Source organism: Gobius niger (assembly GCF_951799975.1).
Source record: "Gobius niger genome assembly, chromosome: 13".
Lineage (NCBI taxonomy): Eukaryota > Metazoa > Chordata > Actinopteri > Gobiiformes > Gobiidae > Gobius > Gobius niger.
In genome coordinates this window covers 23,709,823-23,725,887 of record NC_136864.1, presented here as the reverse complement: position 1 = coordinate 23,725,887, position 16,065 = coordinate 23,709,823, and the positions used below count along the sequence as shown (strand labels likewise).

Here is a 16,065-nt window from a genome sequence, read left to right as displayed (position 1 = left end):
ATTCTCGCCATCTCTTCACGGGCTGCGCAGACTTGTTTTACAGGATGTTGCTGCACGAGAGCGGGGAAATGCCTTCAGCAAATCGTTAGAGACAGGAGTCGATCACACAATACTGAGGCGAGCACAGTGTCCAGCAGATTGAACCCCCAGGCTCATGGCAATTTAAAAAAATATACATGTATGCTCCTGTAGTCGAATAGTCTGCCAACATACAGTCTTTAGCGTTTTGATACACATCATATTAACAAATTTATTCACAAAAATCCTTAACCTCGTTGTACACTGAACCCGTTTGTCGCAGTGAGGATTACAATGAAATTATGCACACAGTAGAAAAGAATTAACCCAAAGTTGCCGGTGAAGAGGATGGTAAAAAAAACACGGTGTTGCATGAATGTGTCAAAGTCAGTGCTAAGGGCTCATTCGTGCATGAGCAGGCTAACATTACGACGCTTGCACACTCTTTCAACTGATCCAGAGACTTGCACTTTACTCATAGGACAGTACCTTAAAAACAATATATTAATATATTCCGTATAACCTTGCACTATCTATTTAATTCATTTGTTTATTCCTGAGATGCAAATGTTAGACAGCGGATAGACCTTTTGTCACATGTCACGGTAAAATATCCTGATGTTCGGAATATGTTGTGCTTGGTCAATGGGACAGAGGTTTGATACAAATGAGAAAGTTACAAAGGTTTGGATTCCTCGTTCAGACATTCAGTATTTTTTTTGTTTGTTTGTTTGTTGGCTTTGTTGTGACATGTTATTGTTATTTCATAGTTTTTTGGTTTTCTTCATTGGACCCTGAACAACAAAGACAGTAGGCCTAAACTTAAGTGTGTTTCCTCAGTTTCACCCAGCACAGATGATCAGAATAGACCACTTTGTTTACATGTAATATAAAAAGAAAAATCTATATACACACATTGGCAATTTTCTCTGATTCAGATGATTTCAGGATTAACATACTTCAAAATCAGGATGTTGTAAACTTCATAATGCCATGTTGACATTCTTTTAGCCTGAATGAAGATCTCCTGGCTTGTTGCTTTGTTGCAAAGGGCCCCGACGTTCTTTCTAGTGTGTCTTAAACTCGAGTTACAACCCTCTGTCCCTGATGGATTTCAATGTGTGAGAACCTGTAGTGTTCTTCTATTGTTACTCATTCATCTTTGTTTTCTCCACACTAATTGTTCAGCTGACTTTTCTTTATTTTTGTTCTTTTTCCAAACAATTACAAAACAGAATAAAACAGAAATATGCTGTAATCGAATGGGTTTTTATTGTGTTGCTTTGTCAAATGCCACGGACTGACTGGTGAACGCTAAGGGCAGATTTGTCCGTGGGACCATGGTGACTACTTGGGGAGATTAAAGGCCGCGTTGCAAAATGTTTAAGCCAGTTGTTAATGCAACTCGTAACAATTGGCAGTAGCTGGGAAACATGCCGCCATCTCTGGTGTGCTTGGGGTTTGTCGGCTGTCCCTCTTCTGCTTGTACTGCACAGGAACTGAGGTTGGTGACCACGGGGCCCCATTTGACGGACGGGTTAAAAACAGGAAAAACATTTAAGTACATCTTAAAGCACATGAAGCCTTTTAATCACATCATCTGATTTGTTTTGTTGTCATTTGCAAAACAGCACAACACATTAGGGTTATTTATTTACTATTTCCTTATACAGAAAACATTTCATACAGTATATGTTTGGTGTGAACGCAGAGTTTAGGCCCATGGACCAAAATGAGCAGTGGTGGCCATACCGCCTTTGCTCTGCTCTATCCTGTTAGACCTTGGAAGCTAAGCAGGGAGGGGCCTAGTCGGTACTTGGATAGGAGGAAGCCTGGATTGTGAGAAAGAGATCGTCAGAGATTCTTTTTTTCTTCTTTTCACACCAAGTACAACTTTAAAAATGGTACTTGGTTACATTATAACCTTCTAAGCGAAGCCAAACTTAGCAATATGCTCTGTTAGAGATTTGAGAGTGAACATGTTTGGGAAGGAAAGGACCTTATTTGTATAGTGCATTTCACAGACATGGTCACAAAGTGGTTCACATGGGACACTTTTGCATCCAAGCCATACTCAGTGATAGTAAGCTATTTTAGTGGCCACAGTTGCCCTGGAGCAGACTGACGGAGGTGAAGCTGCCAGTCTGCGCCATCGGCCCCTCCGACCGCCACACCAACCACTACACACATTTTTGAGCAAAATGTTCTTAATAAATACTAATATTTAAGGAGAATACTGCCCGCGCCCGGGGACCCATCTCCATGATGTGGAGCCAGGCTGATGGTCACAATCACCTGGCTGGAGGATTCACCTATTGTACATGTTTTTAGTGGTAGACATGGGGAGAACATGCAAACTCCACACAGAAAGGCGCTATCGTGCCGCCCACTTTAAAGAATGGAATGTATTATCCATCTGTGAGAAGCAGTTCTTAAATTAAGAGTTGTAATGATCTTAGTTTTTCTTAAAATAAGAAAAAATATTCTTTGTCTAAAGCTGAAGATTCAAAAAGTTTTTCTTTCTTGTTACAAGAAAAATTAGCATGTTTTCAGCAAATATATCTGAACAAGAAATGAGATTTTATTTCCTAAAACAGAATTTTTTTTTCTCAAGAAAACTTTGCTAGGCAAGACATTATTACTTTTTAGGGGAAAAATAAGATCAAAGTAAGACATTTTTTACTTGCTTAGAATCCACTTTTTGCAGTGTATCGATTGAAACACTTTGAAAGCAAATATCAAATCAAATCCCAGTCCAGTGTCTTGACTTGGATGTAAAGATGAACCTTCATAAACTGAAGCATAAATGAAATGACCTCAATAGTCCACACAGATGACCCAGAGAAGCTCCTCAGTTTGAGAACCACTGAGTTTGAGCTTTACTTCTTTTGTCCCACCCATAGACCACCATCGATGGTTCCACCAAGTTCCTCAGCCGACTCCTCTTCTTGTTTGCTATGTACTAGAGCAGTGGGTCCCAAACTCTTTAGGTCACGAACCCCAAAATCACTCAACCAACAACCCGGAACCCCCTTCTGTAAAATGTAGTTAGCATTTATAATAATTTAAGGTGCTAAACATCACTCTCAAAATCTTTGGGAACCACTGGACTAGTGTGCCCTGGTGATCTTCAGTGATTGCATTGTTTTTTCCTAATCTTAGAACTATCCAAATAAATATGTAGCTATGGGTTTTGCAGCACACTCTACTTGGTGCACAGAAAGAGTTGCCGCAGCATGGATTGTTTTGGGGCTGGTCTGTCTCATTGGATTAGTTGTCGAAATAGTTAATCAGCTTTCCCATGTTGCAAGACACTGCCTAAAAAGGACAAGGTCACCGGTTGAAATTTGTCCATAAGGGGATTTGGTGTGAAATTCTTAATCAGGTCAAAAATGTCTGGAATTTGGGGATTACTTTTTTTCTTGCCCCCCAAAAACTTTCAAAACCCTCGAGGTGAATGGTGCTGACTTGGGTTAAAAGAACAAAAAAGACATTCCATTTATCTCATACTCATTTTATTCGTCCAACCTTCCACACATTCAAATAAAAACACCACCGTACAGTGCCATGTATCCGGACATGACCTCACATTTTCATCTTCCTCTTTAAGACTGCCGCTTGGCGAGTCGTCGTTATTTTTTTTTTTTAAGCCTTGTACATCCCGTGGAAGGTGACGGGGAAGGTGCACTCCACTTCGGCCCTGGCGATCTCAGACAGGTCCTTGGCGTTCAGGATGAGGAGGTAACCGGGCCTCTGTGCACCGGGCGCCACCACGATGGTCAGCAGCACTCCTGAGGAACACGGATGAACGGTGAATTCAAACGTCCCGCAATATTTGTGATTGATAAGCTACACTACAAAAAGTAAATATCAAACATTGGCTTAAATGACTTGAATTGAGGAAACGTATCTTGTTTTGAGCGGTTTTCACTCATTTAGACACTTTTCCTGATCGGACCAAGTTTACTTTGCTCGTTTGAGGACATTTCAGACCGGTTCTAGGGTAAATCTCGCTTGAAACAAGAAAGTAAAATTGCCAATGAGATAAGACCAATTTTCTTACCCCATTGGCAAAGAAAATGACCTGAAACAAGTACGAAATGTATCAAAACGAGACAGAAACATCTCAGAACAAGTGAAATAATCTAGGACAAATGCCCAAGAACTTCTTAACTAGTCAAAACAACTAAAATTTGGATTATTATGCTCAAATTGAGATGTTTATACTGATCTAGTTACTTTTTGCAGTGTAGTTAGTTTGATTTTGTTATGCCATTCTCTAAAAAAGGCTTTCACCACTCTTTCATTATTTTACAGTCCTTTCAATAGTGGAGAACATGGACTTTGTGGTGTGCAGAGTACGTTTGCATGACTGGAAACCTAACATTCAAACAGCAGAGTTCAAACTGGGCCAAGAAGCAGCCTTTTCTATTTTTATTTTTTTTTCCTCGGGAATCAATTATTTACCGTCATCCTCGTCCACTCCATCAGGGGTCTGGACGAATATGGGCTCTGAGGGGTAAGCGTCTGGCTCCTGCCAAACCCAGGTCTCCTTGGTCTTCACATTCAGTTTGACGATCTACGATACACATTACATCAGCATGTTCCCACAAAAACAGGCGTATTAAGTCAATCAATGCGCTTACTCTGTCCGGCACGAAGTGGTTGAGACCCAGACCGTAGGCGTACGTGTAGTTCTTCCCGGAAAACTTCTCATAGTTGATCTGAGGGAACTCAAAGGCTAAAAAAGGGGAAACGAGCAATTGGATTAGTGTAGTAAGATGCGTTGATGTGTAAATGATAAGTGTATTTTCTGATGTACCTTGACGTGGACCAGAGAACAGCACTTCGGGCTCTAACCAGATCATGCCGTCAGCGTGCATGACGGCTGTGGCTGTGGTGTAGGGCAGGCTCACCAAGTTCTTTCCTTGCTCCTCCTGTGTCAATAATAGAGCAGCATTAGCCTCCAAATATTGCTTCAGAAACTCTTTTATATTGTTTTTTCCACTGAGACGATAAGAGTGAAACTAAATGAACTACATATTGCTGGACACGTGCTTACTTTGTTCACATCCAGGGGAATGACGTATCTGCGGACTTCGGGCTGAGGTGCCATCATGGCCGCCTTCTTCACCTCATCCCAGTTGGCTCGCAGGTTGGCCAGCCATAGGTAGTTGTAAACAAACTCAAAGCTGCACAGGATACAGTTTTCTTATTTTTTTAACAAGTACACAAATCAAAAATGTTGAAGCTTTGATTCAGTTTTTTCCTAACCCTTTCCACGCACAAAGATCCACCACAACAAAGCCCTGATCCTCGTAGGTGTTGATGTGATGGAACATGCCTATAGGCGCTCCTTTGAACTTGAGATCAAGGTACTCCGCCGGCTCTTTCCTGGCGATGTGGAACAGTGTCTACGATGCAACGATGGGCATTGAAAACATTAAAGGAAATCGTACACAAGCGGCGACAACCTATTTTTTCCCGGACTCACTCCTTGGCTTTCGTTGGACTCAAAGCAGTCCATGTAGTTGGACCCTCGGATGCTCCAGGCGCTCAGGAACTTCAGCAGGTTGATTTTGACTGGAGTCTCCACGAAGACAAAGTGGTTGTCAGACATGCCGAAGCTGGAGTGGATAGAATAATAAATACGGTAATAAACATGGAGAAAATTACAAAAAAATAATACATAATGAAAGAAACAGACCTGTGCACATAGGAAGGCTTGAATCGCTCATGACTGGGGAACTGCACCCACACCTTGGACTTCTCAATTGGGTCAGACTTATCTTTGAAAACAAACATCACCTTTCTGTATCAGGGGCAAGTAATTGACTTTACCACGCACATAAAAAACTATTGTAAATGCTCAAAAACTGCACAACTATAAGAATTGTGCCAATAGAAAAGAAACATAATGTATCAAACTACCACAAAATCAAATACAAATAATGATGTAACATTTTCACGACTCTATATTGTGCAGTCTACTCCTGTATATTAGTAATTATCATGATGCATTTTACTGACGGCTAATACCTTTCTGCGTCGGAGGAATCTTGACGATGTTGTAGGCCAGCGTGGCTCCTTTGCCCATGCAGTTCCCGATGTTCCAGACGGTGCCGTCTCTCTCGATGTGGGGGTGGGCTGTCACTCCGTTGATGTTAATATAGTTGCACATATCAACCTGACCACAAATAAAAGCACGGTCGGGAAAACAATTCGAGACTCATGAATTAAATAGGGTTCTGTACCTTCTTGAGTGTCTCCAAGGTGTCCGTGTCGACTTTAGTGATGTAGTTGGTCTCTGTGACAGCGTAGTAGTCCTCTCCAACGGGATACACGTTCACCAGGCAGTTGTCCGTCACCTCCACGCCCTTGAAGTAGGAGAAAAATCTGCACAGACAAATTTCAATTAAATTGGCTGAAGTTGGATTTAGTTGTGGCCTTATTTTGAGGAGTTAGTGTTTTGTCGTCGGGTTTGTCCTTGTGTAGAAATACTTAAAGGTACACGGCCTAACATTATGGAATATACTGTTGCCCACAATACAAAACATGCTCTAATGACTAGCTTGACACAGAAAATGCTATTACTGCAGTGGGTAATCAAAAGAAGGATTTGGATGAGGACCTTTAACCTGCTTGAAATCTCAAATTCTGCTGACTTTAGTCACATCTCCATGGAGACGAGCGTACTCACTCCCGGTAAAGTTACAGTCATGTCTTACGAGAGCTGAGCTGCTCACAGCGAAGGCTCATGTTCGTTTGTACATTTATGAGGTATTTTTTAATGGTGAAAATATCATGAAATAATTGCTTGTATTTCAATTGTGTTTATTGGGTCAAATTTTATGCGGTGGAGCTTTAAGTCATAGGTTACTCCTATTTTAGACCTTGTTTAGAATTGACCAGTGTCTCTCAATGAGCCAAGTTTTAACAAAGATGATATTTGAGCTTGAGAGCCTGACTGTCCTTGAAGGTCATAGTAACAGCTCTCTATTTGTCCAATTTATGTTGGAATTGAACAGTTTATGTGGACAGTTTTACAAAAAGCTCTAAATAAAAAAAGATGCACTACGGTTTCTTTTCCAGTAGCACTTTACTTCGCAGTAATAGCGTGGTAATGAGAAGCAGTCCAGTTAAAGGCGATAAAAGGCCAGAAACATAAACATGAAATGCTAACAAGGCTGCACTATTGTTACCACACTATTTCCATCCATACTATTATTGTAATGCATGATATCATTTAAACTCCCCCAGCACAGGAGAGAAAGAACTAACATTGATAAGTACAACCTTTCTACTCATTTGTTCCTCTACTAGCATCATTTGAGTCAGAGTATGTCATTTTGATGTAACCATGTAAGATAAAAATGGACGACTATATCTCCTGTAAAACGTACCTGGAGAAAATATTTTTGCAGGGATCTGGGTAGGCAAAGGTTCCAAACTCAGTGATCACCACACGCTTCTCTGTAATGGCTCTCACATAAGCGTCTGTTTTTACAAACCTGGCGAACGCAAAACACAGCATTGTCCAGCGTTATCACTTCACATCTCAAAGAACAATCAAACCTTTGTTCTAAGCTGCACTTTCAAAGACTCACTTTCTGTAATAGGTGACTTGGCCATTCTTGAAGTCGAATTTGTGCATGAGCGCCTGTCCGTCGAAGAGGTGGTAGAACGGCTCATCTCCCACTTCAAACAGACCAGGTCCGAGGCGGAGGAGGCTTCCCTTGAGAAACGAGGGAATCCGACCTGGAAAACAGAACAAAACAGTCGGTGTTTTGACCTGTTTCAATATGTTTGCAGGCAAAGCGAGGAATGAGAAGGTCCAGAACTCACCAGTGACTGTTGCTGGCAGGGGGTCGGACAGTTCTTCACATGTTTCAAAGATCTTCCTGTAGCCTCCAGCTGGATGTTCAAATCTTTCAATAAAGTCAATGAATAAATTACATTTGTGATCAGCATTTAGTACTTCAATAACTGTTGCTTTCGTATTTAATTGTGCAAACAGAATAGTCAGTTAAAAATGAAAGAAAGCTCAACCTCTTCTTTCAAATTTGCATTACAATATTTTTTCCAAATCTTGTATATTACAGTAAACTTGTTTCTTACCGGCTGACCATAGTTGTTCCTTGTCTTTGTGCCACTCAAAGCAACTTTGTTGGTCACTGGTGAACTGGACTCCTCTGATCCCCACTAGGATTTAGCCTATTTATCCGAGAAAGCCCCCCCTCAAAACATTGACTGCAATCTATGGCGCAAAACCTTTGCTTTGGCCAATCCTGTCGCGGCGTGAACAAGAATGCCATTGTGCCCATATCCTCTGCTGGATGGCTCAATGGCCACGCTGCTAAAACCGGATTTATTTTTGATGGAGATTTTTTATTACAGACGGCTATGCTTCGCTTAAATGTTGCAACCCTCCATGTGATTGCTCCAGTGTTGGACGAAATAGTTACTGCTGGGTCATGCTTGTTAGATTTCCCCGTGGGCCTCCGAGTCTGTGTGTAATAGGGCAAAATGTATTGGACTAATCAAATGATGGTTGTACTCAAATTTGGATTGTTTTTACGTTCATAAAACACAAGCAAAATGGGTGAGGCGAGCGTGTATGAGGGGAAATGCAAACTGCTGAGCCTTAAGTCATGTTGAAATCAAATTATGCTAAAAAAAAAAAAAAAAAAAAAAAGTTATTCAATGGGGCACTCTGTTTCGACCCACCAGCAATGGGCCTAAATGAAGAGAATCCTGGCGCCTTTCGCTCAAGGTGCAGTCATGTCTTGAGATATTCTGCAATTAAAATAAAAACATGACAAAGTTAAACACAAGAAGCGTGTCCATTCTAAATGCAGCACTTTAATTTACTTTTTTCAGCGCTGTTTTAATCCAGGTGTGGGGATTATGACAGAGCGTGGCGCCAGGACAATCAGGGCTTTGTTTCTCCTGGGAACAAACTCTATTAACAGTTTCCACAATACTTTGGACAGCAAATTTTGTGAATAAAAAAAAAAACATCGGCACATTATTTAACACTTTAAATTAATATCATTTAATTGCCAGTGATTAAAAATACCCAGATCCCAAACAGGCTTAGCAACCTATGAGAAATGATATTAACCTCTTAACCCCCAGCTGAACCGAGCATATTATCTCCAATTCGGCTTTACCCAGATCTAAAAGCTTGAAAAAAGCAACAAAATAGTGAAGAAAACAAGGATGAAAACGCAGCATGTGACAAAAAAATTGACAAAATGTGACAAAAAAGGGATGAAAGTGCAGCAAAATGTGACAAAAACACAAGATAAAGCCAACAAAAGAGCAACATAAAAGTAACAAAAGAGCAACAAGAATGCGACAAAAAATAACAAGAAATTGACCAAAAAAACAACAAAAAAACATGAAAGTACACCAAAAAAGTAACAAAAACAGTGGCGAAACTGGGGTGGAAAAAAAGGGGGGGGAAGTGACGGCAACAATGCAATGAAAAAGATGATCTGTTTAGATCAATTTTGTAGGTCTTAGCTTTCAAATGAGGCGTTACACTGACAGTCTGTAAGCTCTAGTCCAGAAGCTTTTAGATTTGGGTAAAGCCGAACTGGAGAAAATACAATCAGTTAATCACATAAAATACAATCTATTAAATATAGGCTTAGGTCTTATTTTGATTTTTATGATTTTTTTGATAGGACTATTACCAGTGTGTCCAAAATGATAAAAAATAAATAAACATGTGTCCATGATATGATGAGTGCAAAACCTGTAATATCTGAATTGGATAATGGCCTAGATTGTGAAGTAAAGTTTGTTGAGGGCAAATTAGTAGGAAAGAAACAGAGGGCGACATCTGTTGGAAGATAGGCAGAATGACTGGCAGCCATTTAGAGGCCACATGATTTACTTCTCATGTAAAATAATTCGTCTTAATCTGCGTTTCTGTCTCGTGTTTCTGATCTAAAGAGGAAAATGGCCTAGGCACACCGAGATGTTAAATGATGTACCTTTTTAGTTGATAGAAGATGAGTGATGATGAAAACCCATTGTGTCAGGCATCGATGATGCGCATGCGCAAACGGAGAGGAGGATAACCCAAGATGGCGGAAGAGCGGTTTGGCTGCAGCCTGTAGTTTCTCGTCAAAAAATCGATGTGTTGTGCTTCTCCGTGCGGTCCCCGTTTCACAAGTATATTCGGTTATTTTCGTTGTGTCGTGCATATCTAGTTTTGCTGTTTGGCGGGCAAAATGAATTTCAACACGAAGGTAGTGCAGGTGACCAATGTGTCGCCGAGCACCACCTCCGAACAGATGCGCACACTCTTCGGTTTCCTCGGAACCATCGAAGAGTTAAAGTTGTTTCCTCCAGAGTAAGTAAAACAGAATTGAAGATATTCCGATGAAAATCGTGTACAATTTACTAGCATACCTTGTTTGTAGCATTTGGGTTTGGATCCATTGATAAATGGCGCGGGCCTAGCGTGCTAATGTGGTAACGCTAGCTAGCTTCCAATGCTCTGTTTCAGCGATGCTATCGCCTAACGCTAAACTGGTGATTAATTAAGTGACTTCTCATTGATTACTAGGTGACACGGAAGTATGAGTTATTCATTTAGTCTATGTGTAAATTGCCCAGTGATTTAACAAAGATCTAAACTGAACATTTTTTGATGAACGTTATCAACAATCTGGCATTGTTCAGAGCAATATAGAAGACAATACATGTAAGATAACACGTACTGTGCAAGTTATAAACAAATGGATAAGAAAACCTTGATTAGTCCCACAAGGGCAAATGAAAGTTTTAGGGCTGCACGATATGAGGAAAATAAAACTGTCTTGGATATCGCGATAGCAGTGTGATTGCGATAATTTACTTAACTGTTTTCATTACACTAATATTGGAAAAACGAGACTTAAACTGAACTTTTGCAAGTTTTAAAGCTAACATTTTGTTTCTATGTTTAAAATTATGCCATTTTTTGGGGCTTCTTGTGATATTGCAATAACAGTAATTTGGCGATATATTGTGCAGCTGTGTTTATATAGGAAAAGGAATGAAACATATGGACTCGAAACACCCCAGTGTACTCGGGATACTTCTTATTTCAGCATCAGCTCCCCGGCTAAGACCTCATGTCATGGACAGCACAAACATGCAGAAGGAAGTATCGTCCTCGCTTCACTGTTTAACATGCGTTGTGCTTCCTCTGCAGCGACTCGCCGATGCCAGTTACATCCCGAGTGTGTTTTGTCAAGTTCCAGGAGCAGGAGTCAGTCGGAGTGTCGCAGCACCTCACCAACACAGTCTTTCTGGACAGAGCTCTGATCGTGGTCCCGTTTGCCGAAGGTTTGTACAAAGCCATTCCCAAAGTTGTGCGTGTCCTTTTGTTTGAATGATGCCATTATCCATCACCACCAGATTACTAAACCAAAGAAAAAAAAAAGATTAAAGGTTCTGTTAAAAGGCCTGCGTCAAAGTGAATGTTTATTTCGTCACGTCCAAACCACTGAGTACCTGAGCAAGGTTTGGCTAACTAAAACATTACAATCCATTACCAAGTGATGAATTGAGGAATGATTTTTATACATAAATGCATTTTATTTTATTCACCCATGTTGCACTTTCCTCTGTTAAACTTCTCTTTGTTGTTTGTGTGTTGTGTGTATGTGTGTGTGTGATTTTTGTAGTGAAGAAGGCACTGCCCTCGTTGATGGCTCAAAGTGCTCCTCTGCCCGCCAACAGGGGACTCTAGGCATTTGCAAAGGCCAGCAAGCATTCAAGCCCCCACCCTGTCTTTTTTGTCTCTCTTTCCCTCTCTCTTCTGTCTTAATTTGTCTCTTCCAGGTTGTTTACCTCAATAGGGCTGAAATAGTTTAGGCTGCACCCAGAAATACATTTTTGGGCTTGCATTTAAAGTACAGTGTTTCAGTGTAAGACGGTCCCATCAGAAGCTTTTAGGTGATTGATGGAATGAGCATTAAGGAAAGAGAAACTTTTTAAATGCTCTTAAGTGTAATAATGACAACAATGACACTTAAAAAGTCAAATGATTGAGAAACGATTGACTAATTGAGTTACAAGATGGCAAAATGTAATGTAGACTACAGTGATGATGACCACTAGCCGCTCTTCAGGAGAAATGTAGGTGTCTGGGAGCATTATACAACACACGACCTGTAACTGCTACATAAAAATAATGGACAGCTACTCTAACTAGCTGCCACTGTGGTCGACAGTTGATTTTTCTACACACACATGTTGTCAAACCTTTTTTTTTCATGTAAAGAATTCTAAAGTTTCATGTGTAATAAAGCTAAAGCAGATACATTTAAAACGATAGAACTGTCTATTAAGGTTTTCTGGAAAACTACCTCAGACCAATGCATTAAAACGCAGAACTGTCGCCATAACTTATCTGAATGAGCAGCCCACATGTTGGTACAATCCCAGTTAACGGTGGTCTCCTTTTGTTGTTGTGTTTTGCAGCCAGTCCTGTAAACCAGGCCCTGCTGAAAAGGCCACCACTGCAGATTTTCTCCTGTGTGTTCTATATTTACATGTTGTCACTGTTTGGTGCCTGTATTTCAGTGGTTTCAGGTAGAATAACAGAATGTTAATCCTGGTGATTTCTAATAAGTTGCACTGATAAAACACAAATTCAAATTTCAAATTCTCAATCATGCCTGATTTGATAAATCGATCCAGTGACAGGTAAGCACCAGATTTACTGCAGGCACTCTAGCATTCCCCTTTTAGTGTTAATGTCATGCAGCACATATTTTGTTTTTTGGTATTATTTTTGACAACTCCCTAAATTTCTCTTTTGTGTGTATCTCGATTTTTCTCTGTGTGCTTTTAGTAGCCAAGCCGCCCACGCGAGTCGCTTGTTTGAGTCTATATGAAAAATGAGGGCACACCCAACTGGAGAAGCAGCTGTGCTTTCTTACGTTTGGTTCATGACTTAAAAAACACGTTCAGGTGATTTTTGGAAGTGTTTATTGGAGTAGTGTGGTACTTTCAGCAATAGTTATTTTGCTGCAATCATTGTTTTGGGACCTCAGATCTGTAAGGTAACCATTTTGCTGAACCTTATTTTGAAGAAATGCAGTGTGAGGACTTTTTATGCCTCTGCTCTGTTTGTGAGGAGTAATGTTCCCGTCTAATGCAGGGTTTGTGTCCTTAGGTTCGATCCCAGATGAGAGCAAAGCTTTGTCACTGCTGGCACCAGCAAATGCTGTTGCAGGAATCCTGCCTGGAGGAGGACTTCTTCCCACTCCCAACCCCCTCCCCAACCCGGTAGGATTCATCTTCTTTCATACAAATTATCCTGCCTTTTCAGGTCCACTGTGTTTCACGCATTCTTCTGGCTATTCTGATTTTACACGTTGCAATGTCAGAGTTGTAACATATTACAATATCTTTTTCAGTTGGGTGCAAATCCGTTTGGTGCCCCAAACATGGATGCATTGGCTGCGTTTGGATTTCCTGGAGCCAACATGAACCCACAGGCAGCTGACCAGTTACTGAAATTCATGACGGATCCAAAGTAAGTCACAGAATATCGCAATAGCCCAACGGCTTTAATTGTGGGTGTACATTAAGTTAACAAAGGTTCTTGATGATTTAGACTGAACCCACTGGCTGTCGGTTTGAACCTGAGCGCGAGCTTGAAGGCTGATGCATCCAACAAAGAAATTGAAGTTGCCATGAAGAGAGTCAGAGAGGCACAGTCTCTTATTTCTGCAGCGATTGAACCTGGAAGTGAGGAACATTCTGCTCAGTAACTGTAATACTAAAGTAAAAATGGTTTTAATCAATTGTTTTCTTTTTCTTCCCAGGCAAGGACAGCAAAAGGCGCCACTCTCGTTCACGGTCTAGGTCTAGAAGGAGGAGGTCCAGATCTCGTTCAAGGCACAGGTACTTCAAACGAATGTTGTCCTGTGATCCCACAGATTTAGCTACTATTAATACTAATACTGTAATAATTCTGAGAAGGCGCACACGGAGCAGATCGAGACGACGCTCAGCCTCACGCAGCAGGAGACGATCCAAGAGTCCCCGCAGGAGACGCAGTCGCTCCAGAGACCGCAAACGCTCCCGAAGCAGGTCCCGCACCACTACATATTTATATACTGTGTTGGTACAAATGTCACAAGTGGGAGATTGACAACAATGATGTTTTTACAGAGATAGAAAAAAAGAAGAAGCACGAAAAAGATCAAGGACTCCACCTAAAAGTTACAGCACAGCCAGAAGGTCACGCAGCGCCAGTCGGTGAGCGCCACTTTTACCATCATTTGAATGTAAATATTTTATTCCTTTTTTTGATTGTAACTTTTTTTTTTTTTCATCTTGTGCCACAGGAGGCGCAGGCGAAGTCGCAGTGGCACTCGATCCCCCAGAAAGTCTCCCAAGAGATCTCCATCCAGGTCTCCCTCTCCTCGCAGGCGAGTACAGTGACCCTGCCCCTCAAGTGTGGAGTTGATTTTTATAAACATCTATATTCACTGTCATTCTTGTTTTGTCCAGACACAAGAAAGAGAAGAAGCGGGATAAGGAGAGGGACAGGGAGCGCCGGAGCGACAAAGACCGCAGCCGTGACGACCGCGAGCACACCAGCAGCAAGAAGAAGAGGAGCAGAGACAAGGAGCGCGACCAGGAGAGGAAGCTAGAGTCGGAGAAGGATGTCAAGGTTGGAGACCTTTTCATGGAGATGTGTGATGCCTAGATTAGTACAGATAAAGTGGGTAAAGCCTGGTGCTGCTTTAATCTTATTCATTGTTTCAAAAGTTCTAGTTTTAGTAGTGTAATGCTCAATTGTGTTAATGTATTTTCTATTAGTAAAATCTCTATACCGATTCCCCTTTGATTGTCTGGTTGTAGGTGACCAGAGACTACGATGAAGAGGAGCAAGGTTATGACAGTGAGAAGGAGCGCATGGAGCGTAAGGGCTCAGAGGACTCCATGTCTCCTCGCTCCGAAGACAACGGCCCACGTGTGGTCAAGGCAGTCAAAGTGAACGGTTCCGACGATCACCACGAAGAGGACATGGATGTGAGCGACTAATGCCGTCCCAACTGTAACCCATATGTTTAGTCACATAAAAAAAAAAAAAGTTTTCTGGTCTGAAAAATGTGATCGGTTATAACTGTTTTTTTTCCCCTGCACAGAATTGTCATCTCTTCTTCAAATGTACAATGCAGATTTTAAGTTATTTTTTTGCCTAGGGATTACGTTGTTTGTCATGCAGCTTTTTAATAGCCGTGGTTACAAACTACAGTTAGTCTCTGCCATAAACTCTGCTTGCGTCTGATTTTGTCGTATTCATCCGTGATATCTTTACATTTGAGCTTAGTCATGTATTAACCTATTCTCTCTCTTTCCATGTTTTGACAATTGTATTATTGCTTCATGTTATTTGGAAGTGTTTTATCAATGATTACTTTTTTAATTAAAGCCTCTCTGGTCAAACAATCATGGCTGCATTACTTTGTGTCCTGTTGTTTTGGTTAATAAAAATACCTTTATGGAACTTGAAATTGGTATTAAGGGGGAGAGGGAAGTTAAAGCCCGATATAGAAGCACACATCACACCAGGTATAATTGTAAACTATTCAAGTACATATACTGGAGTAATCCTTAGAAGCAGTAGTTTTAAGTGGCTAAAGCTTCAAATTGACAGGTGAAATGAAGTTGCATACATTTGAATAAGTACTAAAGGCCCTATACCTGATACCTGTACATGTTTTAGTACAAACAAAGAGGTAACCACTGAATTAAAGTGTGTGGGGGATGTGTTTCTAGGCCCATTTTACAACTTGTAGGGTCACTTTTCAATGTACAGCGTAATCTGACATTTTTAATTTAAGACAGTCTCGTCTATAATACTGTCTGCCCTTACTGTAAATCTTTCCTTCTGTTTTATATATTATATTGAGCTTCTAATCATAACATTAGCATAAATGTAATATTCTACTCAAATAAAAAATGCTCTTAAAATACAGCATAATCCTTTAAATATCTATATTTTTCAATGACGTGTTCCAT

General features: G+C 40.8%; 2 protein-coding genes across 2 annotated transcripts; one reads left to right on the top strand and one right to left on the bottom strand.

Moving 5' to 3' along the window:
• Window positions 1-3,660: 3,660 nt before the first annotated feature.
• Window positions 3,661-8,396, bottom strand: rpe65a (retinoid isomerohydrolase RPE65 a). Its single transcript, XM_079569178.1, has 14 exons — window positions 8,137-8,396; window positions 7,864-7,946; window positions 7,626-7,776; window positions 7,422-7,529; window positions 6,273-6,414; window positions 6,058-6,205; window positions 5,726-5,807; window positions 5,513-5,645; window positions 5,293-5,432; window positions 5,081-5,210; window positions 4,841-4,955; window positions 4,665-4,759; window positions 4,486-4,597; window positions 3,661-3,809 (listed from the first exon to the last, which is right to left on the bottom strand). Exons 1-14 carry the CDS (start codon window positions 8,145-8,147, stop codon window positions 3,664-3,666), a joined length of 1,596 nt encoding a protein of 531 aa, XP_079425304.1. The 5' UTR covers window positions 8,148-8,396; the 3' UTR covers window positions 3,661-3,663.
• A 1,708-nt stretch (window positions 8,397-10,104) lies between these two features.
• LOC306972311 (uncharacterized protein) lies at window positions 10,105-15,198 on the top strand. Its single transcript, XM_079568891.1, has 10 exons — window positions 10,105-10,384; window positions 11,231-11,364; window positions 13,202-13,314; window positions 13,446-13,564; window positions 13,646-13,779; window positions 13,857-14,124; window positions 14,206-14,292; window positions 14,382-14,474; window positions 14,548-14,710; window positions 14,902-15,198. The coding sequence occupies exons 1-10, from the start codon at window positions 10,263-10,265 to the stop codon at window positions 15,082-15,084; spliced, it is 1,416 nt and encodes a 471-aa protein (XP_079425017.1). The 5' UTR covers window positions 10,105-10,262; the 3' UTR covers window positions 15,085-15,198.
• Window positions 15,199-16,065: the final 867 nt, after the last annotated feature.

What these genes read in the sequence shown, in the direction of transcription:
- LOC306972311 (XM_079568891.1), top strand. Translation starts at nt 10,263, where the DNA reads ATGAATTTCAACACGAAGGTAGTGCAGGTGACCAATGTGTCGCCGAGC. An exon ending in CGCAAACGCTCCCGAAGCAG is followed by an intron (nt 14,125 to 14,205) that starts GTCCCGCACCAC and finishes ATGTTTTTACAG; the next exon opens with AGATAGAAAAAAAGAAGAAG. An exon ending in AGGTCACGCAGCGCCAGTCG is followed by an intron (nt 14,293 to 14,381) that starts GTGAGCGCCACT and finishes CTTGTGCCACAG; the next exon opens with GAGGCGCAGGCGAAGTCGCA.
- rpe65a (XM_079569178.1), bottom strand. An exon ending in CCTGCCAGCAACAGTCACTG is followed by an intron (nt 7,777 to 7,863) that starts GTGAGTTCTGGA and finishes TCTGTTTTCCAG; the next exon opens with GTCGGATTCCCTCGTTTCTC. An exon ending in TTCCCCTGGATGTGAACAAA is followed by an intron (nt 4,956 to 5,080) that starts GTAAGCACGTGT and finishes TTATTGACACAG; the next exon opens with GAGGAGCAAGGAAAGAACTT.